General features: G+C 61.3%; 1 protein-coding gene across 1 annotated transcript; it reads right to left on the reverse strand.

Annotated features, from left to right (window-relative positions):
* Positions 1-4,630: 4,630 nt before the first annotated feature.
* On the reverse strand, positions 4,631-10,109 carry LOC111146437 (cytochrome P450 2W1). The gene is made up of 9 exons (XM_022501994.1): positions 9,933-10,109; positions 8,325-8,487; positions 7,874-8,023; positions 7,645-7,802; positions 6,251-6,424; positions 5,761-5,899; positions 5,479-5,663; positions 5,140-5,281; positions 4,631-4,845 (listed from the first exon to the last, which is right to left on the reverse strand). Exons 1-9 carry the CDS (start codon positions 10,107-10,109, stop codon positions 4,631-4,633), a joined length of 1,503 nt encoding a protein of 500 aa, XP_022357702.1.
* Between the last annotated feature and the right edge of the window lie 6,125 nt (positions 10,110-16,234).

The following is a 16,234-nucleotide window of genomic DNA, read 5'->3' on the forward strand; positions in this document are numbered from 1 at the left end:
GGCCAGAGCCGAGGCCCCCGGGGACAGCATCCCAGCAAGCCCCCTGTGTGGCTCTTCTGTCTGGTGGTGCCAGGCACTTGCTCTGCGGGCCCGCCATTGGCAGGTATCAGCAGTGTCCACACTGGCTGCCCTCCCACAGCCATCCCCGCTGGGAAGCAAGCCTGCTTCCCAGAAGAGCACGCATGTCGAACCCCCTGGAAGCCACTTCAGGCATGGTGGCCCACGCCACCTCAGCCAGTGGGAAAAGTTGGCAGGCCCTTGGGGAGGACCAGCGCTTCCTGGGACCCGTGGAATCACACAGGGTGGCAGATATGTGCAGTAGTTTTAAAACTTCTCTCCCGTGGTTTTGGTGCCCCGCCCTGCGACGTGGGTCAACTTCCAGCACCAATGAAGAAGAGGAGACGCCGTGTGACCCCTGGGATGAGGGCAGGAGGAGGAGGCATATGGCGCCCTTGAGACACTTGCCGTTGGGACTTGGCCTCCATGTTGTGAGAAGACCCCGTCACATGGGGAGGACACATGGGGAGGCCACGACGGGTGATGATGGCCAGTCTTCAGAGGGTGGCCACCCCACGTGACACCGCGTGAAGCAGGGGTGAGCTGTCCTCACCAAGTCTCGCCCACGTTGCAGGTTTGTAAATCCTACTGCTCGTATGTGTGCAGTAGATAACCAGAACAGCACGAAGCTGCGTACGGTGACCTGCTTACAGTGTGCGTCATGGTGCTGAGAGGGTCCCGGGCTCCAGGCCTGTGTGTAGACCCCTTATTCCAGGAGAGGCCTGGGGCCGGCCATGCTCCCCGGATGTGTCCCCTCCTCGTGGCATCCCCAGCTCAGGTTCTGCTGTGACTTCAGCTTCAGTTTCCGTGGAGCACCTGTGCTGAGGGACGCTGCTGAATGACGGGGTAGGGCATTGGGGTGCCCAGGCCCAGGAGAGGCCCACTCATCCAATGGGGTCTCAGCTGCTCCATGGGGACCCTCTTCTCAACATAACCCAGACCCCTGGCCTCTGAGGGTCACAGTGCCCCACCTCCCACCCAACACCTGTACCTTGATGGCACCCCGCTATGGAAAGGGGACATGCTCTGCCTCGCCCTGGGGGGCATTTGGCCCTGTCCCCCACCCACGGATGCAATTGGAATTCCGGTCACACGTATGAGCATGCGTCCAGTTCTGGGTGGGAGCAACTGGCCCGACTCCTCTTTGGCCCAGGTGGCCTTGGAGACAGGTAAGTCCTGACTCCATAGTATCCATCTGGGGAGAACTCGAACACAGAAGCACTTTGGGAGCACGCGTCCATGCAGGTGTGTGAGTGCATCAACAGACTGGTGTGTGGGCTTCACAGCTCCACAGACGATCTGGGGACATGGACGGTCAGACTGCCAGCCTCACTAGGCCCGAGCTCGGAGGCATCCCGAAAGTTGCACTGAGAACTGGACATACAAAGGAAGACCCATAGATACAAAAAAAGGGCAGATTTTTTTTTTACAGAATCAGGCTTGACTGATTAAGAGCCATGGCTCTGGGTTTCCTGGCAGCCAAGTTGAAAAGGGAAACGCAATTGGTCCCAAGTCCTCAGTGTTTGTTACTGGATATGGTGGAGAGAGCAGGGCGCTCCCCAGTACCAGATTGGAGCACTTTCCGCCCTAAGAACTCCTGTCTGAGCATGAAGTGCTGTTCCCTCGAGGTCCCCCAGGCGGAAGGGCAGAGGGAGGTGACACAGACATGTCACCCGGACAAACTGTCGAGAGGCATCACTTGGTGTGGGTCCAGCCTCGGTTGCTGGGGTGCCAGTCGGAGATGGCCCTCTGATGAGGCCCCAGGGCAGTGATATGGGAGGGCCTGGGGCCACAGGGCCAGGAAATGACTTGAACGTGGCTGCTGATTTCCCGCCAACACCCCCCTCACTGGAAATGACCCAGATGCCCATCAGCAGCCAAACAGGAAACCGTAGTGAGCACCCCGCTCACCCGTAGAAGGGAAGAAGCCTGGATACAGGTCACAGAATGGCTCTGGGTGGGGGACGATGGACTACAAGGGCACACCATTGACACCACTCAAACAACATCCTAGAGACGGCAGGCCAGCTCATCTTCGGTGACAGAACCCCCGGGGCAGGGGCCAGGCGGGCACTCAGGTGCCAAGGTGGCTTGTCAGCTCCATAAAGCGAAGAGAAGAGAACAATATTCCCCAGATATTCCCCCAAACAGTGGCCTTGGCACATCTGGCAAGTTCCAGGTGAGGGGATTGTGAGGGGAGCCTGAGATTGGGGGGCCCAGGGGTCCCCTGCAGAGGCTGGAGGGGTGTCCGAGGCCCTGCTCACATCCCGAGCCCTGGACCGGGCTGAGTGAGGGTCCCGCACATACCAGCCCACAGGCCTGAGGGAGCCAAGCCGTGGGCACCTGCCATCAGGACCCTGGGAACCTCAGGTTCCCGTCACGGCCCAGGAGGGCACTGAGGTCACTGTGGGGCTCTTCTGCCCGACGCGCACGCAGAGCCTCCCACCCCGGGGAGGGGCCCCGAGCAACATGTCTGTGGAGAGCTCCCACCAGAATCCACAGCTTCCACCTGGCAGAAAAGCTTCTCAGGTTTGTTCTTGGCAAATTAATCAACAAACCCTATTGGCTGCTTTGGAGAAAACTTAAGTTGCCCGGGAAAGTGGTTCATTTTGACGCCTATTCTTGTAAGTCAGGCGACATGCGGCTTGGGTTCTGTATCCTGCCCCTGCCTGAAGCCCGCCGACCTGGGAGGTGCCGCGGATCCCGCTCCTACACGGGGAGCAGCTTCTGGAAACAGCGTTGCAGCAGCACCAGATCTCCCACAAAGACAGGAGACCCTCAAACGCTAGTGTTTCCCCTGTTCTGGTTTTCTGCGTCCTCCCAGCAAGCCCGCCTGGAGCAGCCGAGTCTCCTCCACCCACAGCTTTTTGGAAGGGTTTCCACAGCCATTCTGGAATGTTCTGTGATGCTCTGAAGGATGTTCTCAGTTCTTTCACAGGGGTGAACTTAGGTCAGAGCCATTCTGTTTGCCCCAAGTGACTGCGGAGAGTAAAGTGGCCCAGCCCTGCCGAGGTGCTCCCAGACCCTCCATCAGTGTCAGAGGTGCAGGCAGACAGAAGGAATGCGACGACAGAACACACTCCTCACCCACTACCCAGCTTTTCCCAGAAGCAAAGTACACAGACCCCTCCCCAGAATAACCCCTTCCCTTCCCCTGCGGGGGCCTAGCATGAAAAGCATCCGTCACAAAGAGACTCGCCCCCGCTGCCCACCCCAGACACTGTTCCCCCGTGGGGACACAACCCGATCCTTATCCTTTCTCCCGTGGGGAGCACTCTGCATACACACAGCCTCGGGGACCCCCTTCTGCAGCTGCTCCAGGATTTGTCCTCATTCCTGGTTTGCCATGATGTCCCACCGTCATGTCCTCAGCCCCACCTTCCCCCTATCTGCCAGCTCCCTCTGAGGGTGTTCGTCCTCCCACAAAGACAAACCTTTGAATTTAGAAAGCTAAGTCTTCACTGTTGGGAAGGGTTGAGGGGCAGATGAGGGATATGGGGGATCAGAAGGAACCAGGGAAAAGGCTCTGGGGCATGGCACTTCTCCTGCCCACCTTCTGTGCCTCCCACCCAGAGCCTAGGCAGGGAAGGGTAACTGGGGTGGCCCAGAGCCACCATGCAGCCAGGACAGGGCCAACCCTACCCCTCCAGGCTCCTAGGCCACCAACGGGTTGCCAGATACAGGACAGGACACCAGATAACGGGAAGTGTGTTGGTGCTGGGGTGGCCTAGCCCCCGGCCCAGAGGCCCTCTCCTGAGGGCCTTGGTACATCTTGGGCATCGGGGAGAACAGAAGCTGGGCCTTGCGATATGTGTCCCCACTTGCTTCAGGGTCATGTGAGGTTGATGGGGTCCAACCTGAGGGGCCCCCAGCGTCCTCCCTGCAAACTCCTGCTCATCCTTCCTGCTCAGGCTCTGCTGTCACCCCTGCAGGGTCCCTGATCCTCTGGTGGCAGCTGTCCCTCGCCTGGTCCTGGCACCACGGGCAGAACACCTCCTGGACGTGGCCCCCCAGGAGCTGCAGGAACAGGGTGGGGTCTGCAGGAGACCCAGCGGCCCAGGGCCTGGCACAGCACAGACTGAGTGTGCTGGGAGCACGGGGTGGATGTCTCTCGCACCCCAGCTGCCAGGGGCACCCCTGTGCCTGGTGGGTGCCTGGCCAATGCTGGCCCTGTGGAGAACTGGACGGGGGCAGCATGGAGGGGGCGTGGGGAGAAGAGGCCACGGGGAACCCAAGGAGGCATGCATTGGGGTGTGGAGAGGGGGTGCTTCACCTCTGGGTTGTGAGGGCACCCTGAGGTACGGGTGGGGGGCCTGGGTGCAGACAGAGGCAATGCTGATGCCCGAGGGGTCTGGGGGCAGAGGGCGGAGAGCTGGGAGCTCAGGGCAGGGAGGGGGCCCAGTTGCCCTGGGAGACTGGAGGAGAAGGGCTAGAGACGCCTCTGGGCAAGGGGAGCTAGAAGGGGGCTGAGCCCCCAAAAGAAGAGGATCAGCCCAGGAGGGGCTTTCTGCCTGTCCATCCCTTTATTTGTCCTGCATCCATCCTCCGCAGAGCAACCAGGCTGGGACCTGGGTCAGAGCTGGTCTCCTGGGTAAGAGCCTCTGGACCTGGGCACCACACAGAGGGCCTGAGCTGGCGGCCGCATGGTGAAGGCCGGGGCAGGCGTGGTGTCCAGGGCAGTGGGGCTGAGGCCGGGCGGGGGCAGCAGGCGGTATCTGTGGAGGAGGCCGGCAAAGAGCAGGAACAGCTCCGACCTGGCCAGGCTCTCCCCCACGCAGATGCGGCGGCCTGCAGAGGAAACCGAGGCACAGGGTGGGGGCTCCAGGCCTGCTCTTCGCAGGGCTGTGCCAGGGAGCCCGGCCAGTTTCCTGGAGTGGAGGGAGAGGGGAAGCTCTGGGAGGACAAGGGAGGGCTGGAGCTGGGGCGATCTGAGAGCAAGGTCTGCGGTAACCAGGACACGGCCAGCTCTGGGGGCAGAGAGGCTGTGGGCAGCAGGAGGCCCAGCAGGCTTGACCCTGAGCTTCTGAGGTCTCTGGGGTTGAGGGGCCCCGTGCTGTCCCCACCTGTGAGGGCTGTGGGTACCTGCAGAGAAAGGCAGGAAAGCGGCCCGCTTCACAAAGCGCCCCTTAGCGTCCAGGAAATGGCCCGGGTTGAACTGGCAGGGTGTCTCCCACTGTGTCTTGTCCAGGAGCACCGAGCTCAGCAGGGGGATCACAGGCGTGCCCTGTGGGCAGGCAGCAGGTGGGCAGGGCCCGCACCCCTCCCCACAGGGGTGTGCACTGAGGGAGAGGGTCCCCCCAGGAGGCCAGCCTGGTCCTTGGGCCAGCTGGGCCCACCCTGACCCAGAGTAGAAAGGAGGAGGGAAGGAAGGGGGAGGGAGGGCCCTGCCCACCCGTCAGGGTCCGGGAGGGGCGTGCCCACCTTGGGGAGCAGGTAGCTGCCCAGCTGGGTGTCAGCCGCCGTGCACCGCGGCACATGGGGCAAGAGGGTGATGAACCGCTGGACCTCGTGCAGCACAGCATTGGTATAGGGCAGGGACCGCTGGTCCTCCAGCCGGGGGAGCCGCCCGGGCCCCAGCACACGGTCCAGCTCCGCCTGCACCCGGCCTGCGGGTGAGAGGTAGGGCCAGCATCCCTGGGCCTCGACGGACCCCCACCCACCCCGCAGGTGGCCGTGTCCTGGGAAGACAGGCTGGGAGCTCACCTTGCACACTCGGGTGCTTGCCCATCAGGAGGGCAGCCCACTGCAGCGTGGCCGACGTGGTCTCTGTACCGGCCATGACCATGTCCAGGGCACAGGCCACCATGTTGGCCTCGGCAAACAGGCCTTGGGGCTCTTTCCCCTGCAGAGGTGAGTTGGATGGGACTCAGCTGGAGGCTGGGCTCCATGGACCACCCACCCCCGACCCAGCTCTGGGCTCAAGAAAGGAGCAGAAGGCAGAGCCTTGGCAGGAAAGCAGAGCCGAGTCTGCTGAGCACCTGCCATGTTCTGGGCTCCCCACATCCTTGAAGCCACACCTTGAGGCAGGCACTGCAAATGCCCCATTTCACAGATGTGGAGACTGAGGGGCCCTCAACTAGGAGATGGAGGAGGTGGTGCAGGACCAGCATGGACCCCCTCCCCAACCCCACTTCTCCGGGGGACCCCCCAGATGCCCCAGGCCTCTTAGGCGGTAGGGTGGGTCTGCCCACACCTGGCCCTGCTGGATCAAGGCGTCCATGTAGCTCTTCACAGGGCCTCCCCCGGGCTTGGGGGGCCGCCGCCCCGCCAGCAGGGTCCTCAGGATAGAGCGGACCTCCTCTATCTTCCGCAGGACAGGCCGGTGCAACCGGAGGAGGGCCCCGAGCCAGGGGTAGATGTTGAATAGCTGAAGGCGGAGGGCGAGATAGCAGGTGGGGTCAGGGTGCGGGCCCCAGACCCCCCCAGCAGGTGTGTTCACCTGTCCAGGTCACCAGGTGCTGCCCCAGACTTCAGGCAGAAGTGCTGCTAGGTAGGTGCTGCCAGTGGCCACAAGAGGGCGCCGGCTCTGTGCGGGGTGGGGGGTGGGGGAGGAGCCTGGCCCTCCTGGTGGGATCAGCAGCCCTGGGGCTTCCAAAAAACCCTCCCAGGTCAGGAAGGGGGTGCTGCAGGACAGGTGCTGGTTTCGCGCCTGCAGGCAGCTGTGATCATGCCCGTCTCTGTCCACCAGAGCCAACAGGATGGTGGGGGGGGGAGGTGCCGCTCATTAAAGTCATTAAAACAAAGAAGAATTGGCAAACTTAAGAGCTTCAGCAGACCCCGCTGTGACCAGGTTGTCTGAGGGACCAGCACGTGCCCCACGCAGATGTCCGTGGCTCTCCTGGTGCACTGTGACCGCTGGATGTCCCCCAGAGCATTAGTGATCCCTGGATGGATTACACAGGGCGCCTCTGCGGTGAGGAACATTCTACTCCGAGCCCTCAGCTCCATTCTCCTGGGACTGGCCGTCCCGGCAAGGAGGTCAGATCCTCCGGTCCAGAGGCTGTCAGAGGCCCCTAGGACAGGAGCATGAGGACTGGAGACTCTGGCCAGCCCCTGCCTCACACACATGACCGCGGATCTATAAATACACGGACTGCGACCAGAGACATGTGCTTAGTGACCTATTGCGGAAACTGTCATGATGGCCAACATTTCACACTTTGAAAAAGAAATATGCCTGCCCCCAGGGGTTCTGAAAATGGGCAGGGCCTGTTTGCAAAATTCCTGTGACACTGTGAAGGACCCACGTTGGGTGGAGGGTCCCTGGGTTCAAGGGCTGGGGGCAGGGGGACATCGAGCCCTGTATCCAGGGAAGAGACACTCAGTCCCCATCCCCACCTCTGAGCAGGTGCATCTGGACCAATGGTCAGGTGTGGGAGGGGGCAGACGGGGACTCCTGCTCTATACCCTCATTGCCCAGAGGGCACAGAGGACTGGCCTGGGGTCACATGACCAGTGGGTGTCAGAAACAGGACAGGCCTTGGACCTCCTGGCTTGGAGTCCAGTGCTGTTTTGGCAAGGTGGCAGCTCACCTCTCTCGGGCAGAGACCACCCCCTACCCTGAGACCAGGAGCAGCCACCTCTCACCTGCAGACTGGGGGTCCCCAGGAGGACCATGACTTCGTCAATAAGGCTCAACAGGGACACGAACACGGGATCCTGGTATTCAAACCGCCGGCCAAAGAGCAGCGTGAACGTGATGTTGGAGGGGGCCCAGCCCAGCAGAGCCAGGGGAAAGGGCTGGCCTGGAGTGGGAGGGAGACGGGCCTCAGGGGTGAGGGGACCCCCACAGGGGGATTCCCTGGCCCCCACTCACCTCTGTAGCCGTCCAGCTCCCCCATGAGGCACCTCAGCTCCTGCAGGACCTTGCTGGCCACGGGCTCCCTCCCCACACCCAGGCTGTGGAGGGTGCGCACAGTGAACTGGCGGGCAGCCCTCCAGCGTGCCCCAGATGAGAAGAAGATGCCTGCAGGCCAGACAAGTCGCCCGTGAGCAACCCCAGGTGCAGGCAGGGAGCAAGGTCGGGGGACCTGGCTGGGGTCTCAGCCCCACCCCTGAGCCTCTTCCCCTAGGAGCTGGCGTTGGTGAGCCACGCCCACTCGTGGCATGTCATGGTCCCTGGCCATAGGGACACTGTGTCCCTCCCCAGGAGCCACGCTGGGCACATTCTCCTGCTGCTTGGAGAAGCAGACCCCCCCACACCAGGGTCCAGGGACTCCTATGCTCAGCTGTCCTCTGCCCACTCCCTGCCCGCGCCGCACACCTACCCCCACCACCCTGGATGAGCTGGAAGATGGCGATGGGGGGCCGATCAGCCAGCTGTGGTCCGGTGCCCACCAGGGCCTCCCTCACAGCCTCGTAGCCAGCCAGCACCACCGTCTTCTGGCGCCCCAAGTGGACAGTGAACACCGGCCCGTACCGTTCGGAGAGCTGGTGGGGACAGGCAGGAATGAGCCAGCAGCCCTGCCCCCAGGCCCCCGTGAGCACCCCCAGGCTGTGCCCACGCAGGGCGGACGCGGCAGACTTGGAGCCAGGGCTGGCACAGTCAGGGTCTGTAGAAACTGGACCCGCCGCAGGTGTGCACAAGCAAAGGCCTGGAGGCCGAAAAGCAGGAGCCGGTCCCCGGGGGCAGTGGCCTGCTGGACCCCACTAAGCCCCCTCCCCATCCATTCCTGGAAGGCAGGGAGAGCTGCTGCTGGTGCTGGGTGTCTCCGTCATGGTTTTCTTTTCCAGGGAAACAGCAGAGAGGGCTCCTTGGAACCCAAAGACGAGAAAGCGGGCAGTGAGAGCAGCTGTCTGCAGGGTGGTCTGTGCTAGAAGCCCAGGGGTCCTCACAGAGAGCAGAGGGCCTGTCCCCACTCCGACAACCCCCCAGCACTGAAGCCCAGACAGACAGGAGCAAGGGGTGTACAGACCTCCCGCGAGCCCTCCTGCCCAGTCTGGAGGCACAGAACCACACTACATGGCAACACGTAGTCTGACATCTGATGCCTCCGTGTGTGCCCATTCCCCTTCTGTGCCTTTACACATGGGGACACTAAGGCCCGGAGGCACGAAGTGAACTGCTGTCCATCACATGCACCGAGGGACAGAGCCAGACCTGCCCTTCCTGTCCACACCCACTCCACTCCCCGCACGCAGGGCAGTGGCCCCCGAGCCCGACACCAGGCACAGCCTAAGAACCCTGGCGCCCCGGGTGCTTCCTGCAGCAGCTCTCCTGAGGGGCCAAGTCTGCAATCCTTTCCTCTCCACCCACATGCAGGGCTGGGGGGGGCGGGGGGCACCAGGAATCAGCAGTGCTTCTGGGGAAGGAGGGTGGAGTGGTGGTGGGAGCCGTGGTTGGGGTGGGGGGCCAGGCTTGTACCTCTGCTTTACCTGCTGGGCCAGCGGTTCCTGGCTGCAGGGCAAGGCAGCCTGCCCTCAGTGTGGGGCCAGGACTGTCTAGCCTCCAGCCCAGGCTGGGAGCAGCCACACGGAGCAGGCGCTCCCTACGCCCCAGGCACACCTGTGCGCTCATCCAGGTTCCTTTCCACGAGGGCCCTCTGCTGCATGGTACTACTCCCGGGAGAACCTGCCTCCTCCCCTCCCCTGCCCCCGATCTGGGCTCTTCTGTAGGTGCTCATCAAGTGCTGCCGCCTCCAGGAAGCCCACTGACCCGACACTCCTGACGCCCTGCTCCTTAAATGGCCCATCCGCTTCTCCGTAGAGTGGGATGTCTTTCTCTTCTTCAAGGCAGGGTGGGCACTTGGGCCTCTCGTGTCCCCTGCCAAGCGAGCACCAGGCTGGGACACAGAACTACCCCCAAAGGGGTCCTGGAGCACAGGCTCAGCTTCCCCTGAGATGGAGCTGGGCTGTCCAGGACCCGCCTGCCCTACCTCCATCAGTGACCGGTCCTGCTGTGACACACGCATCAAGTGCAGGTTTCCAATGAGTGGGAGTGGGCGTGGCCCAGGGGGCCAGCGAGGGGCTGGGGAGGGGGTGCGGGTGCAGGTTCGCAGCAGCCCCCAGAGCCCCAGGAGCAGCAGCAGGATCCCCAGGAGCAGCAGGGCCATGAGGACGGCAGGCAGCGAGGCCCCAGCTCCCCACCCTGTGCCTTATAGGCTGCTGGGAGGGCGTGCCAGCGCCTCACCCCCCACCCCGAGAATGTGGACCGAGCAGTTTACAGGGGACAGTCAGGCAGCTTAAAGTGACAGATGTGCTTGGAATGTGGGGTCGCATCTGTGGCAGGGGGCCAGGGGGCCAGGAGCGATCTGGGGGGTGGGCATCTAGACCTTGCCCTGGGGACATCTTTGTCCCTTGCCTGCTGGAGAAAACACACCACAGGGTCCAGTCTGCCCCTCCCGCAGGCCTCTGCCTCTGCCTCAGTCTCCCCATGAGAACCAGAGCTCATGGGGCCTTGGGATATGGGCCCAGCTCTGAGGGGAGCTCCGAGCCTCCCTCAGAAGGGCCTGTGGGGTAGAAGGTCCGTGGAGACCCTGGGGGGATGGGCCAAGAGGTTCCGCACAGCAAATGCCTCCCATCACAGGGCCCTCAGTGTCCCCTGCAGCGTCCGACGGCGAGCTTGCCCTGAGTGACAGCCTGCTCCCTGATGGCTTTGTGAGTGTGGTCACCTGGAGCGGGAGGCCCTGGCTGGTGCAGGGTGAGGCAGGGGGTGCCAGCTGGGTTTACGAGCCCCCGTCTGTCTGTGTCACACTCCAATCTCCTCACCCCCGGTGCCCCGAATGGGAGGGGAGGAGGCGCCCCATGGAAAGGAGCTGTGAGGGGCGGGAGGGCTGCTGGCATCAGAAGTGGCTGGGCCTGCTCCGCACCACCTGCCCCGACATGAGGCAGTGGGAACCCTGTCCCCATGTGGGGCCTCTCGCTGCGGGGCCTATCTCCTGGGTATGCCATCCGTGCCCCTCCACAAAGCTCAGAGCCAAAGCAGCCTGACGGCCACCACCCCTTTCCAGCCTCTACTTGCACACCTCCTGGGATGGGGTGCTCACTGTCTTGCGGGCAGACTGTCCCGTTTCATGGCCTGCAGCTGCGACGAGGGAGGACGGCTCTCTAATAGCTGTGTCTCCAGGTCATTTGGGCCGAGTGCCAGGTACCAAGGCCACTACGAGGCGTGTGGGCTATGGATCCTTGTGGCCCAGGACAGTCCACTGAATTAATTCTGCCAGCATTTATTTAGCTCCTGTGTGTGCTAGGCTCCGCCTGCAGCTAGGGTTGCAGAAATTGGTGGTCAGGGATCCAGAAAGGGCCCCCCAGCCCCGTGACAGAGACCCACGTGGCAGGGGCTTTGCCACTGAAAACACCTTGGGCATTGCTGCTGAGCATTCGAGTCACAAGGTGGAAGGGCGTTCCGGCCAAGGGAATAGGCTGTGCAGAGCCCAGAGCAGCAGCAGGCGAGGTGCTGGGTGGACAGCCGTGAGAGGAGGGACAGTGCAGTGCGGCCGAGCGCGCTACGGGGAGGGGGGGGAGCCGGGGTCCCTGGGTTGAGGTTTGAGGGTTGGTCCTTCCTCCTCCTTCAGGTCGGTGAGGCCTGGTCACCTGTGAGCCACACTGGGCATGAGGCCCACACCGCAGTGCCACAGCCTGGGTGGCTGCAGAGCGGGTGGGCCCCTGCAGGGTGCGGCTGCATGGGTGGAGGGGATTTTCCAGAACCGGATGGGCTCAGCCAGTTCCTGGTGTTTTACCTGCAAGACCCTTGAGGTCCTCCCAACAGCCTGGAGGGGGGCGGTCACCCCCATTTCTCAAGAGAGGAAGTGGGACCCGGGTTTGAGGGGCTCACAGCACCCCCCCAGCCTCTGGGTGCACTGGCGATGAGGGGGATCAGGGTGGGGCCCCCACAGCACCCAGCACGCGCTCTGTGGGTATCCCACCCCCACGGGGCAGGGGTGTGGTGGTGAGGGGCGCAGACTTGAGAACCAGACTCATCAGATTAGGTTCCCGACCCTGCCCTCTGGGCTTCCCGACCCTCCTGGTATTTCCTGGGATTTCATGTGGATGGAGCCAGCAGTGTGTGACCCCGGGAACATGGCCCCGGCCCCTGTGCGCCAGGAGAGCCCCGTCCCGTGGGCCAGGCCCAGGTGAGGCCGCCAGGCACCTGGAGCTTCTCAGAGCCCGGCCGGCAGGGCTGCAGCTCGCAGTCTTGAGCAGGTAACTAGCAACTTGGCCAAGAATCTCTCCGGGTACCATGAGTGGGGAGGGTTCTTCCACATCCAGGTCCCAGAAAGATGAAGCAGGGAGACCCAGCGGGTTGTCCCCACCTCCCTAGCTGGTGGTTCTGCGGAGCCACGCTGCCCCACCTATCTGCAGACAGGCCTCAGCTTGGGGCCTCAGGGAACCCACCTGGCAGGAGTCCTTTCCTGTAAATGCAGGTAGAGTTTATGCTTGTTCAAGTCCAGCCTTTTCAAGGTACGGTTCTGCAAGTTCTTACCAATTCCTGCAGTCATGTGACCACCCCCAAGACCAATATAGAAACAGTCCCATCCCCCCACCGATTCCCGCTTGGAAACCAGGAGTAATGATTCCTGGAAACTTTAGATAGAAGGTGAAACTGAATTTGCTCATCAGTTGACCCTAAAGCTGGGACTGTCTTGGATTGTTGGTGGGGCCCAGTGGAATCACAGACCCCGAAGGGAAGGAGGCCGTGGAGGCGAGCCAGAGCGAGGGCCTTGTGGGGGCTCCCGGGGGCTGGCTGGCCTGCCCCAGGGTGGCAGGGAGAGCCGTGTTGGACTCTGACCTCGGGAACGAATTTGATGAACTTGTGTTTTCAAGCTTCAAGAATGAGGGCTTGAACATCAGAGGCTACAACCTGTAACCCATGACCTGTGACCTAGCTTTTGAGTCACCTCAGGGGGGCCCTGAGGCTGCCCCAGGCCCAAGGGGAGGGGAACTGTATATGGGAGGGGCAAGGTTCTAGAAGAGTCTGTGGAGGATGGAGGTGGGGAGCACCTGTCCCATCTGCCCTCAGATTCGCTCAGACAGGCTCAGGGTCCCTCCTCCCCAAGGGTGTGGCCTCTTCTGTGTGTCTCTGGTCCTGGGGCCTTGATGCCATAGACCTCATTGACACTGATGGTGCTGGCCAGGCCTTGGGAAGCCCCCTCTCCGCCACCCCCAGGCCACCTCTCCTCTAGCTGCTCATCTGGGGCCCTTCCCCTCCTGGGCCCAAAACTGAAGCAGCAACAAGTGTCCCTCCCACAGGTCCCTTCCTCAGCAACTTCTAGAAAGGGCTGCTGCCCCCCTGGCTGGCCCCTGCCCCCCCAGCACTGGGGAGGGGTCCTGTGCAGGTCCCTGGCGGCCCCACCCCTCCCCCCTGTGTGAGTCCTGAGGCTGTAGCAAAACCAAGAACCACAGCTGGGCCTCTGAAACTCCAGAAATACACCCACAGGCGGGACCAGAAGTCTGCACGGAGGTGTGGGCAGGCTGGCTCCCTGCGGGCTCTCGGGGAGGACCCGGCCTGCCGCTCTGGCCTCGCCCGCCATGGCCCACGGTGGTCTCACCTGGAGACCCTTGCCTTGCATGCACAGACCGCTGAGCGCGTCTTCTGTGGGTGCCACCTGTCCACGCCCCACAGCACCCAACAGGCTCTCTCGTCTGGAGGCATTCGTGTGGTTGTTCATCCATTCAGACAGACAATGGACACACAGCTCGCTGTGGCTCCAGAGTCCACCAGGGGTCGTCTGTGAAGTGAGCCCCCTCCCCGCTAGGCGCCCCCGCCCCGCTCGTGCGTCCTCCCAGAGGCTCTTGGCATCTGCATGTGCCTGCATTTGCTGTGTTTCTAACTGTATTCACGCAGCTGGTGTCCAAGCGCGCCGTTGGACGAGTTCTCATACGTGCGCAGCCGCAGAGCCTTTGCCACATTCCAGACCATGAGCATCCTGTCCGCCCCGAGTCTCCTCCTCCCTTGTCTCCCTCCCTTTGTTCAGTTGCCTTTTATTCTTGCAGTGACCATGTGGCCGGATCAGACCCCGGACGGGTGCCTCGTCTCCTCTCTGCCATTCTGTCTCAGTTGAAAACATTCCACTTGAAATACCTGCGTGCCCAGTTGCAAGGGATACGCTGGGTAATATAGGTTCCCAGCACCAGAATCCCTGAGCCAAGGGGCTGCCCCTTGTTAGATGCTGGCCAATGTTCCCTCCGTGCCTGGCGGGGCATCATACCCATTGTCCCACAGGCAGCCTGGATCTCCCCACCACCACCCCCATGAAGGGCATCTGAAGGGCCCTTGCCTCATCGGCTCCCCACCCCCCCATGCTGATGCTGGGTCAGGGTCTGCTGGGTTTCCACTCTGCCCCCTCTCATCTCTGCTCACCCCTCCAGTCAAGGACAGCTCAACGATCTTCTTGGCATAAAGATCATCTAACAAACTTGAGACTCCTGAACATCAGGGCCCGGCCTACACCTTCTGGACTCCAACCACCTAAGGGGACCTTCTTCCATGTCTCATGGCTTCCACACCCAACCTTTCTGTGCCATCTGGGACTCTTTGTAGGGGGAAAATAACCCCAAAGTGGCTGGAGTGTTGTACTGGGTGGAATGGCCTCCCTCCTCCCCAATTCATGTCTCCCTAGAACACCAGAATGGGCCCATAAATGGAGTCTTTGGAGACATAATCAAGTTTAGATTAGGATTAGGGTGGCCCTAAGTCCAGTGACGGATGTCCTTATAAAAGGCAGAAAAGTAGAGGACACAGACACAGAGAAATTCAGGGGAACTTGGAGGCCGAGAGGGAGGGTATGGCCCCAAGCAAGGAAGGTGGGGCCACCAGGAGCTGGACGAGGCAGGAAGGACGCCCCTCCCCGAGCGCCCCCAGAGGGAGCATGGCCCTGCCCACCCCAGGTTCAGCCCTCTGGCCTCCCTGGTGGGAGAGAACATGTTCCTGCCCTCAAGCTAGATGTTCACAGGTAGGAAACAGAAAAGCTGCAAGTAATTGTTTTTCCTGTAAAAATGCAAATCATTTCTGTCTGGCAGAAAAGATAATACCGAAGGTCACGGTTTATTGCCCCGTGAGCTATTAACCTGTTGTAGGTCCAGTTTAGCAATGCGACTCCGGCAGCCTTACTGTTCCTCTGACCAGCTGTGGCTGTGTCGGGGTTGGGCGCCCTTTGCAGAACCAGCTTTGCCATCTGGCTAAACTCCTCCATCCTTGCATTAAATGAAACTGACACATGTGCATCTTCTACTTCTCTGAGAACCACATTTTCATCCTTTGGAAAAATAGACTTTTGCCGCAGAATTATCAAAGTGGAAAGATCTGCGATGTCTAGTTTCAGGCAAGGTTCGATCTAGGGGCTGTCTTCAAGGGGGAGTATCTCAGCCTGAGGTTGAGTGCCCTCAACTGATGCTGGTCAGGTCATCTCCACCAAGGCTGGCCCACGCTGCAAGTTCTTGGCAGAGCCAACGGTCTCTGTTTTACACCGCTGAGCTGGGGATGTTTGTTACATGGTGCTAGGTAGCTTGTACACTGGCTGCGTCCCCTTGGACATGGTTCTCTCCATGAGAGGTGAGGGGTAAGTACCCCTGCCTAACTGGGTTCATCCTTCAAACGCTGAACTAACTGAACTCTGCTGTATGCCCAGCACTGTCCCAGAGGCCTCATGCCAACAGCCTGGCACTGAAGAGGGTTTCCAGAAACATCAGTTCTTCCCCCACTTCTTGTATCTGTGCGCCGCAGATGGAAATCCTGTCCTCTCCCAGCCAAACATCTCATATAAAGCAGTAATCATTTTCCAGGTACAGACGTGTCTATTAAAAGCTGTCTGTCACCTCTGGGTCAGCAGGCCTCCAATGCTTCATTGGTCCCTCAGGGCTGCTGGACGGAGAGGCTGCAGGCAACCTTGGGGGGCAGGGCTGTCCTCTTGACTGCTGAGTGGTATGATCTAGTCAAGTGGAAAAGTGTTATTTGCTGGGTAATAAAAGTGTCTTTTGTTCACTGCTCTGGAAACATATTAATGAATAACCCAGTACGTGGCCCCTGGTTCCAGCTGCCTAAAACGATCATTTATTTGACAAGATCAAGGTGCAGTTTTCCTTTTGTAGTTTTTAGGGGCCCCAGAACACTAGGCTGACCAAGGCCTCAACAATGGCAATGGGCTTTCCCTGTGGACCCCCACCAGCCCTGGCAGCATCAGGGCCAGCTCCATGCCGGCCCTGGACACACAGCTGAATGCAGCCTCAGGCACGGAGACCC

This window comes from Enhydra lutris, unplaced genomic scaffold (genome assembly GCF_002288905.1).
Source record: "Enhydra lutris kenyoni isolate GAN:26980312 unplaced genomic scaffold, ASM228890v2 scaffoldscaffold13, whole genome shotgun sequence".
NCBI classification, from domain to species: Eukaryota; Metazoa; Chordata; class Mammalia; order Carnivora; family Mustelidae; genus Enhydra; species Enhydra lutris.

What these genes read in the sequence shown, in the direction of transcription:
- LOC111146437 (XM_022501994.1), bottom strand. Translation starts at nt 10,109, where the DNA reads ATGGCCCTGCTGCTCCTGGGGATCCTGCTGCTGCTCCTGGGGCTCTGG. An exon ending in GCTCATCCAGGGTGGTGGGG is followed by an intron (nt 8,024 to 8,324) that starts GTAGGTGTGCGG and finishes TCTGGCCTGCAG; the next exon opens with GCATCTTCTTCTCATCTGGG. An exon ending in CAAGCACCCGAGTGTGCAAG is followed by an intron (nt 5,664 to 5,760) that starts GTGAGCTCCCAG and finishes TCTCACCCGCAG; the next exon opens with GCCGGGTGCAGGCGGAGCTG.